Source organism: Pygocentrus nattereri, chromosome 28 (assembly GCF_015220715.1).
Source record: "Pygocentrus nattereri isolate fPygNat1 chromosome 28, fPygNat1.pri, whole genome shotgun sequence".
Classification (NCBI taxonomy): Eukaryota; Metazoa; Chordata; class Actinopteri; order Characiformes; family Serrasalmidae; genus Pygocentrus; species Pygocentrus nattereri.
In genome coordinates, this window is record NC_051238.1 from 14813036 (window position 1) to 14832360 (window position 19325).

The 19325-nt window shown below is 37.5% G+C and overlaps 1 protein-coding gene across 4 annotated transcripts; it reads left to right on the forward strand.

Moving 5' to 3' along the window:
• Nucleotides 1-1843: 1843 nt before the first annotated feature.
• Nucleotides 1844-18715, forward strand: LOC108425084 (CMRF35-like molecule 5). Of its 4 annotated transcripts, none has more exons than XM_017693478.2 (6): nucleotides 1844-1933; nucleotides 4291-4629; nucleotides 14495-14587; nucleotides 14915-14977; nucleotides 16645-16677; nucleotides 17591-18715. In XM_017693478.2, the coding sequence occupies exons 1-6, from the start codon at nucleotides 1897-1899 to the stop codon at nucleotides 17719-17721; spliced, it is 696 nt and encodes a 231-aa protein (XP_017548967.1). In that variant the 5' UTR covers nucleotides 1844-1896; the 3' UTR covers nucleotides 17722-18715. The 4 variants fall into 4 exon arrangements, with proteins under 4 accessions (XP_017548967.1, XP_037391586.1, XP_017548966.1 ...); XM_017693477.2 differs by lacking the exons at nucleotides 1844-1933; nucleotides 4291-4629 and adding exons at nucleotides 10067-10491; nucleotides 10835-11176; XM_037535689.1 differs by lacking the exon at nucleotides 14915-14977.
• The last annotated feature ends 610 nt before the right edge of the window (nucleotides 18716-19325 follow it).

The following is a 19325-nucleotide window of genomic DNA, read 5'->3' on the forward strand; positions in this document are numbered from 1 at the left end:
CAGAAACCTACAGCGTCATTCAACACGCTCCTCCAGCAGAAGAACACTGCTCTCTATACTCTCTCATAGCTCCTCAGTGAATATGGAAAAGGCCCATGTGATTCAGCTCATTTACTAATTAACAAGCTCCTCATGTGCTGGTTCAGGCATGTTGGGGTTTCCATGACTAACACTGGGAAATGCATCTTTAGGCAATCAGCAGAATAAATGAAAGCAAAGCAATGGATTTAAAAATATCTACTTTGTTGGGAGCATTCTCTGTCTTCTTTAGTGTACAATACTGCTCTCTTAGCTGAGGTTTCCTAGACATTTAGAACGCATTAAAAATTATTGGGCTTTTGTCACATCTATACTGCCACCACTGTAATGATATTCTCTAATATAGAGTGGCTGAATGATATACATTATATTTCCAAAAGTATTGACTCACCCATCCAAATCATTGTGTTCGGGTGTTTCAATCACTTCCACGGCCACAGGTGTATAAAACCAAGCACCTAGGCATGCAGACTGTTTCGACCCATTCTCCTGGGAAGATCCAAACCCAGAGTCATCCATCAGATTGCCAGATGGAGAAGCATGATCCGTCACTACAGAGAATGTCTCCACTGCTCTAGAGTCCAGTGGCGATGTTTTACACGCTTTGCATTGTGCTTAGTGATATAAGGCTTGGATGCAGCTGCTCGGCCATAGGAACTCCTTCCATGAAGCTCTCTATGCTGTTCTTGAGCTAATCTGAAGTTTGGAGATCTGTAGCAATTGACTCTGAATGGAAAGTGCACTATGCGCCTCAGCATCCGTTGACCCCGCTCTGTCATTTTACATGGCCTACCAGTTTGTGGCTGAGTTGCTGTCATTCCCAGTCACTTCCACTTTGTTATAATGATAGTCCACTGATAGTTGACTGTGGAATATTTAGTAGCGAGGAAATTTCACAACTGGACTTGTGCAAGTGGCATCCTATCACAGTACCATGCTGGAATTCACTGAGCTCCTGAGAGCGACCCATTCTTTCACTAATGTTTGTAGAAGCAGACTGCAGGCCCAGGGGCTTGGTTTTATACACCTGTGGCCATGGAAGTGATTGGAACACCTAAATTCAGTGAATTGTATTGGTGATTGAATGCCTTTGAAAATATAGTGTAGCTTCTTATTCAAAAATTTCATTCCACCTTAAATGGTGAAGCAACTACATTCTGGCAGATTTAGACACCATAATGTAACTGTAGCATTGTTTAAAGTGGAACAGAAAATTAAAAAATGAACAAATAGAAATTAAACACAAACATTTGAAGTTTTTAAAAAACATTCTGGGATTTTCTTGCAGCTTGTGACAGACATTTTAGCACATCTTTTAACTTGTAGCAGTGTCACAGTAAGTCTTTCAGTAGCGAGCTCTGGTATACATTTACTACATTTAGCAGATAGAGCTGGTATAGAGCTGCTTCTGCTGTTTTCTGTTTCTAACAACCCACTGACATAATATCTGCTTGGTTTTATTTATCTACAGATGCAAGTATAGAGTTATTTACTTTAGTTATTTATTGGCATACCTGGCCAATAAAGCTTGACCTTGATTCTGATTCTGATTTCGATGTTATATTTTATGTTCCTATGGTACACACTGGGTGCGAGATGAAGTGTAATCATATATATATATATATATATAATGAACTATTTGTAGTCTTCATTCTAATAAGCACACATTTAGCAGCAGTTTGTAGGTCCAGCTCAGATTTTTAAGAGTGTAGTAAATTTGTTTCAGACGAGGAGGGCAGCAGAGTACTTTGAGAGATCCATCTGAGTTTACACTTCTTCTTCCTCCTTGTTGTGAGGAACCAGACACACAAGAGCAGAAACAAACTGAAAGGTGTACTGCCTAGTAATGAAAGTAAGATGAAAACCTGTCTGAGGATTCTGTCACTTTTCCAAGGTAAGTTCATTTCTTTATCCAGTTCATTTTTACAAATGTTTGTATTATTCTTATATGTCTCCTCAGAGACATGTTCTGAGACTCTGCATATGTATGTATTCACAAACATCTCTTTAACTCCTTCTACTTTGGCTCTTTACTTTTCAAATTTACTCTCTTATTCTTTATTCTATTTTTATTTGGTAACACTTTATTTGAAGGCTACCTACATAAGGACTTCATGACGCTTTCATAAGCACTGAATAATGTGTTTATGAAGCACTACTTGAACATTTATTAAGTGCTTATGTCGGTTCTCGCAACCTGACATAAGATGTTTTATGAAATAAATGACATTGTACTGACATAATAAGAATAAACGTTGAACATATTTACAGCACTAAACACATTTAAAACACTATACATAACTATTTATGTCAGCATTCTTAAGACGACATTGTACTGATATCAGGTTAAATATGCCTGGAAACCCCTCTTCGCTCCGTGGATAAGGTGATTGATGCAATTATGTATAGGGTTTAAATATGTTTAGTGCTGTAAATATGTTCAATGTTTATTCTTTTTATGTCAGTACAATGTCATTTATTTCATAAAACATCTTATGTCAGGTTGCAAGAACCGACATAAGCACTTAATAAATGTTCAAGTAGTGCTTCATAAACACATTATTCAGTGCTTATGAATGCGTCATAAAGCCCTTATGTAGGTAGCCTTCAAATAAAAGTGTTACCTTTTATTTTATGTCTTTCTTAAATCAATGTCTTATTTTCTTTGAAATATTTCTTAAGAGTCTTGTTTGGTTTGTTTTATGTTACATGCCATACATGTGTTCACTCACTAAGAGCAAGTCCTGGTATGTGTAAACACACTTGGTGAAGTAAAGTATATTAACATGATTGCGTTTTTGTATTTGATGCTAGATATCATTATTATTACTATTATTTTATAATAATAATAATAATAATAATAATAATTATTATTATTATTATTATTTTTTTTTAAAATAAGTTCATGGAGTCTGGAGTCAAATGTATTGGGACAATCCTCCTAATTATTGAGTTCAGGTGTTTCAGCCACACCAAGTACATAGGCCTTGCAGTTTCAATAGACAAACATATAGAATCATGCAAAAGGTCATACTGATGTACTAAATGACTTTAAACATCACACTGTAATAGGATGCTACCTCTGCCACAAGTCAGTTTGCAAATTTCTGTCTTGCTAGATCTCCCCTGGTGAAGTGTATGTGCTACTATTGTGAAATGGAAGCACCTAGGAGCAACAACAGCTAAGCCAAAGTAGTAGACCATGCAAACTCACAGAGTGGGGCCCCTGACTGCAAAAGCATACAGTACCTATCTTCTGTTGCATCACTCACTAAAGAGTTACAAATTGCCTCTGGAAAGCAACATCAGCAAAAGAATTGTGTTTTAGGAGCTTCACAAAATGGGTTTCTATGGCCGAGCAGCTGCATACAAGCCTAAGATCAAAATGCAAAATTGAGAGGAAATGGTGTAAAGGATGCCGCCACTGGACTCTGGAGAAGTGGAAATGTATTCTGAGGAGTGATGAATCGTGAGTCTCAGTCTGGCAGTCTGATGAACGAGTCTGGGTTTGGCGAATGCCATAAGAACATTACTAAATAACATTACTAACATAAATGTAAAGTTTGGGGGAGGAGGGATAATGATATGGGGTGTTTTTTCAGGGGTTGGACTAGGCTCCTCAGTTGAAGTGAAGAGAAATCTTATAGCTTCAGCATATGAAGACATTTTGGAAATTGTATTTATTCAACTGCAATTGTAATAGTAACTTTGTGGAAAGTAAAGCCCTTTTCTGTTCCAGCATGACTGTGCCCCAGTGCACAAAGCAAGGTCCATAAAGGCATGACTGAGTGAGTTTGGTGTGGGTAGACTTGACTGATTCTCACAGAACCCTGACATCAGCTTCATCAAACACCGTTGGGATGAGCTAGAATCAGTGTCTGCTCTTCTGAGCGAATATCCACCAGACACACTCCAAAATCACTTAGAAAGCATGGAAGAGTGGAAGGGGGGCCATTTTAAAGCCTATGGATTTAGAATTGGATGTCATAAAAAATCCAGTATATGTAATGTGAAGGTGTCCCAATACTTTTGTCCGCATAGTATAAGTGTAATTTGTGAGGTACTTTTCAGTAAAGACAGCAAAAAATCCTTTTCAGACAAATTATAATCTTCATAAATGCAGTCTCCTTTACTAATATAAGACAATCTCATTTACTGGGAAAGTACTCTTTAACTCCACTTTTTTGTAATTGCTGTTTAATAACACCTAGGTTTTAGAGTTCTGATGTGATGTACCTGTTATTTTTCTAGTTCTGGTCTGTGTGGAAATTAAGAACCAGTCTGGAAATGTTTTTACTGGAACAGAAGGAGGCAGTGTGGAAATCTACTGTAATTATCCAGATGGATACCAGTATGCGTACCACTACTTCTGCCGTCATCCATGTGGTTATTCTGATGTTTTAATTAAAACTGAGAGAGCTGATAAAGTCACCTCTAAAGGCAGATACTCTGTACTGAACACTGCATCTGCACGGAGCTTTTCTGTCACCATCAGAAACCTCAGATCAGGAGACTCTGGGGTTTATTACTGTGGAATAGATCAATTGGGAAAAGATACACTCAGTAAAGTAGTGGTTACTGTCAAGAAAGGTAAGCATGAACATAACTACCTACTCTGTTTTTGTATTTTTATGTAATTTATATATATATATATATATATATATATATATATATATATATATATATATATATATATATTTAAGCCTACGTTTAATGTCTTGACAAACAACAATATACACTGCATATTTTATTCAGATTGCATATTTAAGCAAGCTGTAAGCTCCACTCTACCTGTTTATCTGAGAGAGAATGTTTCAGCTGATTTCAGTCATTTATCCTATGAAAAAGTTCATTTATTTAAATTCGCAAAAAGCCATTAAATACAAGTTTTTTTTCAGGACATATTTCTTAGATTTAAGTGGAGTTAATTTAAGTAGTTCTAATTTCCTCAGAAATTTTACCTGAAAAATGAGCAGGGGAAAGTTAAAGGAAAATATGGGGGGGGGGGGGGGGGGGGGTCAAATGATTAGTACATATACAGAAGATGTGTGCAAGACCTGGTGGACCAAAACTGTCACCTTCAGAGAAAAAGAAATGAAAGCTTTCATCGTTAAGAAAAAAAAAATCTTTGTTTCAGAGCTAAAAAAGAAAAAATCCACAGGTGTTTCTGTCCATCCTTCCACTGTGAGATGACAGCTTTAAGTATCTGAAAGGATGTGTAGCTGTAAAAACGCTTTTATTCAGAAAAAGAAATAGGCAAAAAAAGAACATTTGCAAATCAGACAAAGACGTTTGTTTTCAGTAGACTGACCACCCCAAAGTCCAGACTTCATCATTACTGAATGTGTTTGGGATTACTTTAATTATGAGAAGGAGAAAATAAAACATTTGAAGACTTTGGAGGTGTGGAAAAATATCCCTGCAGATTTCTTTGAAAAACTGAAAACAACTGAAAAGAATGGAATCTGTAATACATGGAAAATGTGCACACACTGAATATAAAAAAAAAAATTATATTTAGTTGTTAGTTGTTGAGTCATTGCTGAATCAATCAATCACTCATTCACTCAATCAGTCAATCAGTCAACCTATATTTAACCTCAGAGAACACTGAGGTTCATTTTTTCACATTGTTGCTGAGTTGATACAGGAAAACTGATTGATTAACTGGTAAAATCAGTTAATCAAATACTCAGACACCTGAAGCCTTTGAGTAACATTTATTGAGAGCAAACAGATACAAGCATTCGCATTCCAGATCAGAAGTGCTCTGGCCACAAGCAGAGACAACTTGGTTATATATATCATAAGTTGGGGCACGTCTGTCCCTTAAAAGGTAACAATTAATTTCATTGGCACAGAAAGATGCAAACAAATGTTCAGTGGGGTCAAGCTAAACCTTGCGTAGGAAGCCGTTGAGACAGCACACCTGTCACTTCTGGGCCCATGCTGTGTGTGCTCTGCTGGACATGTCAATAGCTACTGTGGTTTCAGCTCACTTCCTGTTGCTGGCTGGCCCTCGCTCACACACACACACACACACACACACACACACACACACACACACACACAAACTTCCTGGAGCTTTTGACCTCGTACATATACTTACTTTGAGTGATCTGCAGGATCATAATTAGAAAGAAGCAAATATGCCAGGGCCGGCATTATTTAGCATTGTAAGCAAAACAAATATTTGCCTTCACATAATCAAAAACGAACACATTTTGAACAGAAATGAGGTTGTAACATCCATATTTTTTTCTTTTCCTAAAAATAATCGAAAATGATACCTCAACAATGATGGTGTTAGCAAGTTAACTTACAATTTTAGCTCAATAATAGGTGGAAGTGGTGGGAGGGGTAGGTGAAACATGATATTATTGGTTAATATTATTTTCCCAAACTCACTGGTGCACAGTGATGTAATCAAGTGCAGAAGATGTTTTAGAGGTGAGCAAAAAGTGAAAATGATAGGAAGACAAGAATTTTGTCTTGGCTATGGTATTCTATTAATTAGATGACTCAATGCTTAATATGACAAAGTACATCAACTAAAGAGGCTGACCGGTTGATTTGAGAAAGGGGGGGGTCATTTTACCTCAGCAGTGAACCAAAATGTCCTCCTTGTCCAGATTGGCTCCACCCACTCCTCCATGTGCTTGTGTTTTGTCCATCCCAGTCTGGCCCCCTTGTTTTCTTGACTCCACCCCTGATTCGTATCATCTGTTTCCCACCTGTCCTTCATCATCCGTGAGATTATTTAAGCCCTGTGTTTGCCCCTAGTTTTTGTTGGTCTTTGTTTGGGATGTTTGTTTGATGTTTGTTGGCTGTATGTATTCTCGGGTTGTTTGAATCTTGTTTGTTTACCATGTCTGCACCCTGATCGCTTCGCCTTGGCTCTATGAACCTGGAATGTCATGATCACGACCCTGGATTTGCCCTCAATAAAAGTCGCTTATCTCAGCATATGTGTCCACCTCCTCACTCCTTGTTTTACTCCTCTGTAAGACAAATAAAGTTCCATTAAAAGATCACATGTACAGAGTGTAGCTTTTTAGCTCCTCTATCTCTCTCAGTTCAACCTATAAGATCTCACCACTTAGATTGTGAGTTGAGTCTTGTGTGTTTAATGAGGTAAAATGCTAAATTTTGCATGTTGTTTGGTGGGGTCAAGGTCAAGCATTGCTGCAGGACAATAGAGTTCCTCCACACCATACTCATTAAACCAAACCCTGAGAAACAGCCCAATAGCATTATCCCTCCTCCACCAAACTTTTGTTTGTGTTACTATTATTACTCCTGTTGTTACTATGCATTTTGGAAGGTAGTGTTCTCCTGGCATCCACCAAACCTGGATTCCTCCATCAGACTGACAGATAGTAAACCATAATTCATCACACCATGCTTCCACTGCTCTAGATCAAGTAACAATGTACTTTACAGCACTCCAGCCAACACTTGGTGTAGCAATCTTAGGCTTGTGTGCAGCTGCTTGGCCATGAAAACCTGTTTCATATTTGCACTGTTTTTGTCCTGATACTGATTCCAGAATCCTATATCAGATATGATTTTATATGCTACATGCTTCAGCACTTGGCTGCACCACCCTGTGAGTTTGCATGGTTATGCTTTGTTGTCGCTCACTTCCATTTCATAATAATAGCACTCACGGTTGACAGGGACAGATCTAACACGTGACAAACTGACTTTTTACAAAGGTAGCATCCTATAATAGTGACACATTTAAAGTCACTGAGCGCTTCAGTACAACCTATTCTACTGTCAGTGTTTGTCTGTGGATATTGCATGGCTAGGGAGAACACCAAAACGCTCCCATTGTAATCAACAAAGCTGTTTACACCAGATGGGAATGGAGAGAGCTCGGGTTTTGAAGTATCACTGCAATAAAATTACATAGGACATAAAATGCAAAGTTAGGCCAGAATGTCCCTTTAAGAACGTGTCCATGTGATATGCGTACTTGTTCCAGTTCATCAAATGACAGCCACTTACGCCACTCTTTCATTTTCATCATCCTCTAATCACCTTCAGTGTATCCCATCTTACCTCTCTGCTTCTCTATTTCTGTCTTGCACTATTTCTTTCTTTTTTTTACTGCATGAAAAGCTTTGATTGAGAAACCAGTGCTATAGACTTTAGGCACAGAATAAATTAAAGTAAAGATAATATTCTAAATATTTGGTGTCTATCTTTAAGTTTTTACTGTTCAATATCCTGCTCCTATTAACGTTTTTAACCAACAAATTTTCCTTGTCTTATAAATATTGCAGATATTAGCAGCTGGCCTCTATATGCTGTTCTCATATCACAGTAACCTGTAGTTTCTAAAACTGCTGCAAACATTTCAGTGCTTCTTCTTAGTGCTTCTGGTGAGACTGCCGAGTGCTAAAATTATTCTGAAGTGCATAAACTTTCCAGTTGCACATGTTCACTGCCACCACATTGAGAGCTTGACACCTTATTATTGACACCTTGACACCTTACTCAAATGGTTTATGAGAAACAAGTCCTGAACAGTGTTGTCACAGTGCATTTACCACGACTGAAAGAGCGCTGTGGTTTCAAATATGGAGATGTAATGGTGTTTGATACAGAACAGGAAACTGCACTGTATGGTACAATCTCAGTATGATGTTCTGCCTGCTAGGGGGTTTGTTAAAAATGAAACAAAGGGGAGGTCAGAAACGGGAACATGATATACTCTTGCTTCTGTATGTAACTACTGTAGATAATCATAGTTCTGTGTAATCCTTTAACATTTAAAGGTGTAATGTATCATATATCACAATATATGTTGTGAACTCTGAAAATGTGAAGAAAATAAATGGATTTTTAAAATTTATCTTAAACATGATATGTATTATAATATGATTTGCAAAGACATCACTTAATGCCTTAAACATTTTACATACAACGGCTCCTGGAAATAAACTGAAAAATTACAATAAAAAACATTTTCTTCCTTTACTGTCTATAGACCGAGATAGAGTTCTTTTTTTGTGAGTATTCACTTACCCATCCAAATCATTGAATTCAGGTGTTCAAATCACTTCCATGGCCACAGGTGCATAGAACCAAGCACCTAGGCCTGCAGACTGCTTCTACAAACGTTTGTGAAAGAATGGGTCGCTCTCAGGAGCTCTGTGAATTTCAGCGTGGTACCGTGATAGGATGCCACCTGTACAACAAGTCCAGTCATGAAATTACCTCACTACTAAATATTCCACAGTCAACTTTCAGTGGTAATATAGTGGAAGTGATTGGGAATGACAGAAACTCAGCCACGAAGTGGTAGGCGACGTAAAATGACAGAGCAAGATCAGTGGATGCTGAGGCGCATAGTGTGCAGAGGTCACAGAGGTCACCAGAATGGTCAAAAACTCAAATAACATACTCCTAAACCTTGTGGAAAGCCTTCCCAGAAGATTTGAAGCTATTATAGCTACAAAGGGTGGGCCTACATCATGTTAAACCCTATGGATTAAGAATGGCATGTCAATCAAGTTCATATGTGTGTGAAGGCATATGAGCGAATACTTTTGACAATACAGTGTAGGTCCATATCAAAGTTTTATCAAAGTGGTAAATTTGTTTTACACTATAATAGGTTTCATCTGCCTTCAAAGTTGTCTTTCTGTGTGGATGTGATGGTACAGACATAATGTCTTCAGAGAGTAGATGAATTGTTCTATCAGCATGTACAGTTTTAGTTCTAACAGAATGTGGAGATGATGTTCTGTCAGAGTGCAGAAGTGATGCTCTACCAGAGCACCACCTCTTTTTATATCCAAGCATAATCATATTACCTGTTTACAATGTATTTTAAACAATTCACAATGTTCCTAGTCTTAAACTGGCCCAATTCCAGGTTTTTGGAATGTGTTCTAGACATCATTTTCATAAAAAAGAAGTTATTAAGATAGATGATAAAACATCTTGCATAGTTTTTAGTTAAATACAGGTGAAAGTGGATTTACAAATAATTTTTAATTTTTTTATTTTTATTTTTTTTGCATTTCACTGACTGTCCTAACTTTTCTGTAATTGTGTTTGAATGAGTATAGCATTTTATTCTTTTTTTTCTCCACTTTATTCTTTTTTCTGCTCTTATGCGTTTTTGCTATTATTTTCCTGTACAGCTGTGAAGTGATTGAGCTGCTCTGTGTATGAAACGTTTATTAGGCTTCAAAGCATGTAGTGCTGGAACCCTATTGTAATTGTTCAGATCATTATTACACTCACCAGCAGCAAATTAGTTTCAAGCAAAGAAGGCAGCAGTTTACTTTGCTCTCTTCAGAGTTTACACCACTGGTTCTTCCTCCTGCTGTTTGTAAGGAACCAGAAACACGAACAGAAACAAACTGTGAGGTGTAGTGCATAGCAATAAAAGTAAGATGAACACCTTTCTGAGGATTCTGTCACTGTTCCAAGGTAATTTAAATACTTTTCTTAATCCAGTTTGGCATGTTAATATTACTCTGTTGTTGTAGTTAGATGCTTAATATCATTATTATTAACTTTCAGTGAGTTAAGGTTAATTACCTTTTAGATTTTCCGAAACTAAGTGTAATCTGTGTGTTAACTTACAGTAAACACAGAAAAAAATCCTTTTCAGCCAAATGAGCAAATCATTTCTTTCCTACTTTAAAATGATTTTTACTACAAGAATAGACTTTAACTCTTTAACTCTACTAAACTCTCATGTTTTTTTCTCTTGTTGCTTTTTTGGCAACATTTAGGCGTTTAGTTTGTAATACATCTGTTATTTTTCTAGTTCTGATCTGCGTGGAAATGAAGAGCCAGATTGGAAATGTTTTTACTGGAACAGAAGGAGGCAGTGTGAAAATCCCCTGTAATTATCCAGATGAATACCAATATATGGCCAAATACCTTTGCCGCGATCCATGTGGTTATTCTGATGTTTTAATTAAAACCAAGATTTCTAACAAAATCATCACTGAAGGCAGATACTCTATACTGAACACTGTGTCTGCCTGGAGCTTTTTTTCTGTTACCATTAAAAACCTCAGATTAGGAGACTCTGGGGTTTATTACTGTGGAGTGGATTTATGGGGAAAAGACATACTCAGTAAAGTAGAGGTCACTGTTATGAAAGGTAAGCATGAACATAACTGCATACTCACTTTTTTTTTATTTTTATGGAATTTTGCCAACCCAGTTTATTATCTGAACTTCAATGTATAAAAGACCGTTTCCAAAAAATTGGGATGCTGTACAAAATGTAAATGAAAACAGAATGCAATGATGTGAAATTCATTTAAAGCCTTTATTTAATTAAAAAAGACAACAACAAAGATGTAACACTGTGTTGCATCACCTCTTCTTTTAATAACACTTGAGGTGAATTGAGGTGTCACGATTGGCCCATCCCAGTCCTGTTTTTGTTTTCTAACTCCGCCCCTGATTGTTTTCACCTGTCCCGCGTTTTCCCTGTGTACTTAAGCCCTGTGTTTGGCCCTTGTGTTTGCCGTTCTTTGTTTGTTGAATTGGTTTGTCTTGACGCTGTTTGGACAGTCTTTGTGGTTTGTTTTAGTTTTCACTTATGTCTGTCCACCCTCGACTTGGTATCGATTATTGGAACCTGGACTGTCTTGACTATGAGCCTGGATTTGCCCCTAATAAATCTCGCTTATCTCAGCGTATGCGTCCGCCTCCTCGCTCTGCGTTACATGAGGAGACCAACTGCTGTAGTTTTTGAAGTCCCCCCCCCCCCCAATTTAGCTTGATATAGAATTTCAGTTGCTCAGTAGTTCAGGGTCTCCTTTGTTAATTTTTTTCTGTGATGTTGAAAAAGGAGTCTGGAGTGCAGGCAGGCCAGTTTACCACCCAGGACTTTGTAAGCGTTTGTTTGCTCCAAAACATATATACATATATTTTGGCAAGCCGCACAGGAAAATATTTCATGAACTCTGATATATATGGAATGAACACTGATATATATATATATATATATACACACATATATATATATACATATATATATATACCTTGTATCTCCAAAATTGGACCTTTACAGGAGAAAGAAAAACATATTGTACTTTTAATGCAAGTCAGTGGAACCAGACATCTTTCCAAGTCATTTTGGGCTGTTTCTTTTGTTCCATTCAACATGAAATTTACACACAATGTAAAGGGCAATAGGTCCTTTGAAATTATGTCAAAAACTGAAAGACGGCAAAAATGCAAAAATGGAGATATGAGGTTTTCTTCTGACAGCTGTGTGTGTGTGTGTGTGTATGTATGTATGTGTGTGTGTGTATATATATATATATATATATATATATATATATATATATATACATTCATTGAACATTGATATATTTGTAATGAACATTGATAAATATAAAATTAACATGTCAGTTTGAGTTTATTCCATGTATATCAAAGTTCATTCCATATATATCAAAGTCCATAAGTCCATTCCATATATATCAATATCCATTCCATATATATGGAATATGCCTTCTCACACATATGAAATTGAGTGAGATCCCATTCTTAATCCATAGAGTTTAATATGATGTCGGCCCACTCTTTGCAGCTATAGCAGTTTCAACTCTTTTGGGAAGGCTTTCCACAAGGTTTAAGAGCGTGTTTATGGGAATTTTTTACCATTCTTCCTGAAGCGCAACTGTGAGGTCAGACACTGATGTTGGACGAGAAAGCCTGGTTCACTGTCTCTGCTCTAAATCATCCCAAAGATGTTCTATCGGGTTGAGGTCAGGACTCTGTGCAAGCCAGTCAGGTTCTTCCACACCAAACTCGCACATCCATGTCTTTATGGACCTTATTTTGTGCACTGGTGTGCAGTCTTGTTGAAACAGGAGAGGGCCATCCCCAAACACAGTTGATAGCATGCAATTGTCCAAAATCTCTTGGTCTGCTTTGGAAGCATTAAGAGTTCCTTTCACTGGAACTAAGGGGCTGAGCTCAACTCCTGAAAAACAACACCATAACCCCCCCTCCACCAAACTTTACATTTGGCATAATGCAGTCAGACAATTACTGCTCTCCTGGCAACCGCCAAGCCCTGAGTCATCCATTGTATTTCCAGATAGAGAAGCTTGATTCATCACTCCAGAGAACACGTCTCCACTGCTGTCCAGGGAAGTCCAGTGGCGGTGCTTTACACCACTGCATTCCATGCTTTGCATCGTGCTTGGTGATATAAGGCTTGGATGCAGCTGCTTGGCCATGGAAACCCATTCCTTGAAGTTCTCTACACACTGTTCTTGAGCTAAAGTTGGTGACCTCTGCGCACTATATGCCTCAGCATGTGCTGAGTTTCTGTCTTTCCCAATCATTTCCACTTTGCTATAATACCATTGATAGTTGACTGTGGAATATTTAGTAGCAAGGATATACACACACACTCTCTCTCTCTCTCTCTCTCTCTCTCTCTATATATATATATATATATATATATATATATATATATATATATATATATATATATATATATATATATATAATGATAACATGAAATATGAAATGATTAATTATTAATTAGTATGAAATTATGAATTATGGAGGATGATGGCCACCTGCTGCACACCATCATCGTGGACAGGAGGAGCATGTTTAGTGGTAGGTTGCTGTCACAGAGCTGCTCACCCAACAGATTCAGGAAATCCTTTGTCCCATGAGCCATCAGGCTCTTCAACTCTTCCCAGGGGGCCAGAAGACAATCTATACTGCTACCTGTACATATCTGCACATATTTTATTCAGTATTGACATTTTATGCTGTTACCTGTGCCTCCTTGTACAGTCAATATTGCACTGCCACTTCCATCTCAGGTTATAGATATTATTCCAGATTGTTGTAGTTAATGTTTATTCTTCCTGTTATATTGTTAAAACCCTCATTACTATTACTGTCCTGTGTTGTGTGACTGCTACTGGCTGCTAGATTTCCTTCGGGATCAATAACATATCTGTCTGTCTGTCTGTCTGTCTATCTGTCTGTCTGTCTGTCTGTCTGTCTGTCTGTCTGTCTGTCTGTCTGTCTGTCTGTCTTTTGAATTATGCACTGACACCAAGCCAGATGTTTCCTTTCCTCTTTAGCCTGCACAATGTCACATCCATGATTTCCAAAAATAATTTTTACATTTTGATTTGTTGGACCACAGGTAATTTTCCATTTCACCTCAGTCCATCTTAAATAAGCTTGGGCCCATCTGGGCTTATGTCCATCTATAGTCTTTGCGTAGGTAAAAATAATTAATACAAAGACACAAAAAGTACAGTACACATTCTGAATACCGAAGGACTAAGGTCTAAGAGTCCTTGGACGAGATTCTACACTTGTGTACTTTTGCAAGATGACTAAAAATTGTAAAATGTCTATGTTTATTATAAAAATCACTAATGTTAATTATTTGTGCTCTAATATAAGTTTTATCTTTTTGCAGTTCACACATCACCCATCATGACACCTGCTTCAGAATCCAGCACACAAAGTGACCACCAACTCACACAAAGCACAGTTACAGCCATAGCAACAGGTCCAGTTTCCATTTCTCTCTCTCTTATGAACAAAAATGGCTTTGTTACACCCTGAGAAAGCCAATGAACCTTTTTAAAAATCCAATTTAAACTTTAAACATTGTGAGAATAGCTTGATTGTTTAAAGCAGAGGTTGTGAGTTTAATACTTGCTGTCAAGCTGTGGATAAATTTAAATTTCCTCATAACATCTGTCAGGGTATCACTTTGTCCCATGTAGGCTAATCTGAGTCAGTAGTCTTTGCATACACTTTTCAAATGAATAACCTGCCAAATCGTTTTAGCTGACAAACGTTATTGTAATACTTCTGGCCTATTTTAAAGCAGCATCTGCATTTGGATATAACATGCCGACATACCCAAGACCAGCCTCTTCTTTAACTGCTTCAGGTAAATTATTTATCTCAGGTACACTTTAGTTCAGTATAGTTGATCAACAAAGAAACATTTGTAATTTCATCTCAGTGAAATGTCCACTCCAAGAGGGTGCACAAAATCAAGGAAACAGCAATGCAATGTTTATAGACAGAAACTGGCACAGTGATAACTCAGAGATTTTCATCATGCCATTTTCACAATGTCTCAAATGTCTGCTCTGCTGGAGTTGCCCTGGTCAAACGTAAGTGCTGATATCATAAAGAGGAAATTTCTAGGAGCCCCAAAGAGCACAGCCATGAAACAGTAAGATCACACAGTTTGATCACTAATTGTCAGCCCTTTGGTTGCAGCACTCTTCTGAGTTCCAAACTGCCTCTTGAAATAATGACAGAACAGAAGAAGTTCCTCTTGGACTGAATTCAAATGATATGTCTGAACAGCCGGACAGAAGCAAGAGATCACTATGTCTAATGATGATTTCAGCTGGAGTGATGAAAAGCACACTGTTATCGGAAATGCATTCTCTGGAGTGATGAATCACACTTTGCCATCTGTCAGTCTGGCAGAAAAATCTGTATTTAACAAATTCAAGGATGCCTGCCTGGATGTGCATAGTGCCACCTGTAAAGAACCTGCTGGCAGGAACAACTGAATGTCAGCTGACGGAAAGTGGCCTGGTACGGTGTGGTTGGAGGTCAGAGCTGGTGCAGGAAGGCCAGATGACTCAGGAAGACTCCGTCCAAGTACCCTCTGCTCAGACTCTACCGGGACTTTTTGAAGGTCGCCAAGACAGGTAGCATCTCACTACTGGCACAGGTGGGATGCATGGCCAGATGAAGCAGTGAATGCGGAGCACCATTGGTATCACTCTGCAGCGGTTAGCTGTTAACTATTTTGTGCTATTGTTGGGCTATTCTGTGCTGGGCTGTGGGAATGGCCGCATTTTCTTCTCTTATGCAAACACCACAGTATACCATGATATTCTACAGAATCATAAGCAACTGTAACAGTATGACAGCACAAAGGGATATTCATAACGAACCATAAAGGAATGGTTTGCCAAGTTTGGTGTGAAAGATCTGCACAGTGCCCTGAACCATTGGTAGATTCAGTGGTGAGGCATTTCTCCTAGTAAAAATCTGATTGACCCTGATTGAAGTGCTTCTGTCCTGTTACTCACCAGCTCCAAGTATTTTTGATATCCAAATGGTTTGATTGATGAATATTCCACTCCACTCTAATCATGAAGAAACAACAAGAATTCTGAGGAATCCCCTTCCACATTTTCCTTTTTAAGTTATGATTCAGAATTTAATGAAAATGTTTTTTATGGAATTTATGGAACCCTTGTATAATAGAAAAGTGCTTTGTGCTAATCTGAATGTATAGTGGTTAATTAACAGGCCCAGCACACAACATAAACATATAATTTTATTTGTTGTTATGATTAATGTAACACCTAATGTAATCTGAGCACTAATACTAAATGAAGGAAATGTAATTAATTTTCAGTCATCCTCTGAAATAGATCTGAATTTAGATGTTGAACTGATTGTCCAGTAATGGTCCATCATTTTTGAAAGTCAGGTAAAAAAATTAGTTTGTGTGTATGAGTTTATTTGTTAAAACCAGTTTCATGTTGGTTTTAATCAAACAGATGAATGATTTATATTTTCCAGGTCCACGACTCCAAAGTACTTCTACAACATCAGGTACAGCTTCCATTTCACTCTCTTCAGCTTGCTAATGTGGAAAGACACATTTCTGTGGCGCCATCTACTGCAGTTTTAATTGATTTGTAGAATCCTAATTTGAGATTCCTAGATGAATACATTCTGGTTTTGTAAGATCATGAAAATGAAGAAACATGACGTTTTGTTTTTCTGAATGAAATATTCAGGAAATATTGTGAGACAGCAATTTAACTATTGGCTGTGAGTGTATCTCTTCTCCCATGCATGCTGCGGCTAATTTTAAATGCCCTTTATAACTTCCCATTGGTAGGCTTTGCAGAATATTCAAAAGACTATAAGAAGTAAAAAAAATACAATTTGCCAGACAACAGTAAACATACAGTCATATATTGGTTATTGCGCAAAAACGTGTTATTGCAAGACGTGATATGCTAGTGTGATGCTTTATCACATGCTCTTAAACAGCTTTAAATGAACACATATTTGTATGGTATGTATGCTAACATCATTTATTTTCTTGGTGTATTTATGGCTGTTGCCGACTTAAAGTTTATCAGCAGTTTGAGATGTTCTCGAGCTTAAAGTTTCTCAGGTTTTAAAGGGGAGTGATGCAGCTCAGTGTGCTAGATAATGCAGTTACTTTATGAATTCAGGCTTTGCAATTTATACAGAGGGAGGAGCCTAATGCTGAAAATGATGAAAATAAGACAGTCATGCCATATGAGGGAATTCATTTAGCCAGAAATTTATAAAATAAAACTCAAGTTTGGGTTTGTCTCTCTTATGGGGTTGATCATGGGGATTGAGCCCCACCTGAATTAAAACCCTGGTGCAATATATGAGTTCACAAAAATAACTTGCTGTTGGTTTTAAGCACATTAATGATCATATTTTGCTCTAAATCTGTACTTCTCTTATTGTCCATCTTCAGTGTCTGCAGCTGAGCTGGTGGTGTTTGGAGTGCAGTGTGGAGTAGTGTGTGCTCTGCTGGCTGCTCTTCTTCTCTTTCATTGGCGAAGCTCAACTACTTGCACCTGTTCTTCAGCCATTTGTACAAAGTGAATACAGCCAAATTCAAAACACACACACACACACACACACACACACACACACACACACACACACACACACACACACACACACACTAACTATACTGCTTATCATCCTGAGTCGTGGGGGGCTGCAGCCTTTCCCAGCGGTCATCAGATCCTGGATAGGCTGACAGTACATTACATTGCAGACACACCAACAAATACACTGACATGCACATTCACATCTAGGTGCAATTTAGTGTGTCCATTTGGCCTGACTGCATGTCTTTGGACTGTGGGAGAAAACCCACACAGTCACGGGCAGAACATGCAAACTCCACATAATTGTTGCCGGTTTCAAAAAACTTGTATCAATTTAAAATGATAAAGTAATTGATTTCACAACTTTTTGAGCTTCTTCAAAAGTTCTCCTAACTCACTCTGTGGTTTAGTTAGGACATGCTGTTTAATTTGAGAAAAACTCAAAAACAAACAAAAAAATCTTAAGTGCTTCAAGTGTTCACCTGCCCTATTGTCAGATCACACTTTTTTAATCCAGCAATCCACTCCAATAAGGAGTAGAAAATCCTTATCCCCCCCCCCCCCCCCTCACAGAACTGCAGATGGAAATTAACAATGAACAAAATACACAGTAAAAGGAAACTAAATTACATTTTTACATTAAGCTCAACTTATTGACCTAACTGAGGAGCACAACTACAAATGTGAATTTGTACAAATGTGAATCTTGTAAGTCGCTCTGGATAAGAGCGTCTGCTAAATGCTGCAAATGTAAATGTAAATTAAGTTCACAAGTTGCTGAAAGGCACTCATTTAGAAATTAACATATTGCCTAAGAGCACTTTTTAAAAGTAAAATTTCTACATGTTACATTTATATTTTGCTGTCTTCAGGTTTGGAAATTGTCATTTTTTCTACCACATATTGTAAATGTGTTAAGTTTGAGGATGTGATTAAATGTTTTGAAGCCTTTTTTAAACAATAAAATTGCTTGTGATCAATGAGGTCTTGTAGTTTTTATGCTGATTTATATGCAAACAAAACCAGCAAGTCGTACCATTTGCAGCTGCAATTACTTCTTTCTCTCAAAATCTGAAATTTGGTGACTTTTAGTGATTTGATGGATAATAACAGTGGGAGGGCATTTAACTGCACAATATATAATTTAGCAATATGTTTAGCGATATGTCAGATGTATATATGTGTGCTGTGGGGGCCACTTCTATATATTAAATAGAAACTGATATTGTATTTTGGTACATAATCTTTGCTCAGGAAAAAACAAATAAACACTCTTGCTCTCAACAGACTAGGTAACAACTAGATTTTAGGATCTTCTTTTTTACCTTGATTTTTGTGACTCTGTCACACTGTAATAGAGATATGGAGCTTCAGGAACGTAGGGAATGTGTTTCATAGACAGAGGGCAGCAGACTGCTTTGTCAGAGAAGCCAGATTTAATTCAGTCATCACCAACTCCAGTTCTGCGAATCTAAAATCCTGCAAAGTTTAACTGCAATATATAGTTTGGATCATTGTTTTCAGAAGTCCATGATTAGCTGGATCAGATGTGTGAAATCTGGGATTTAGAATTATGTGTCTCTCCAGAGAATT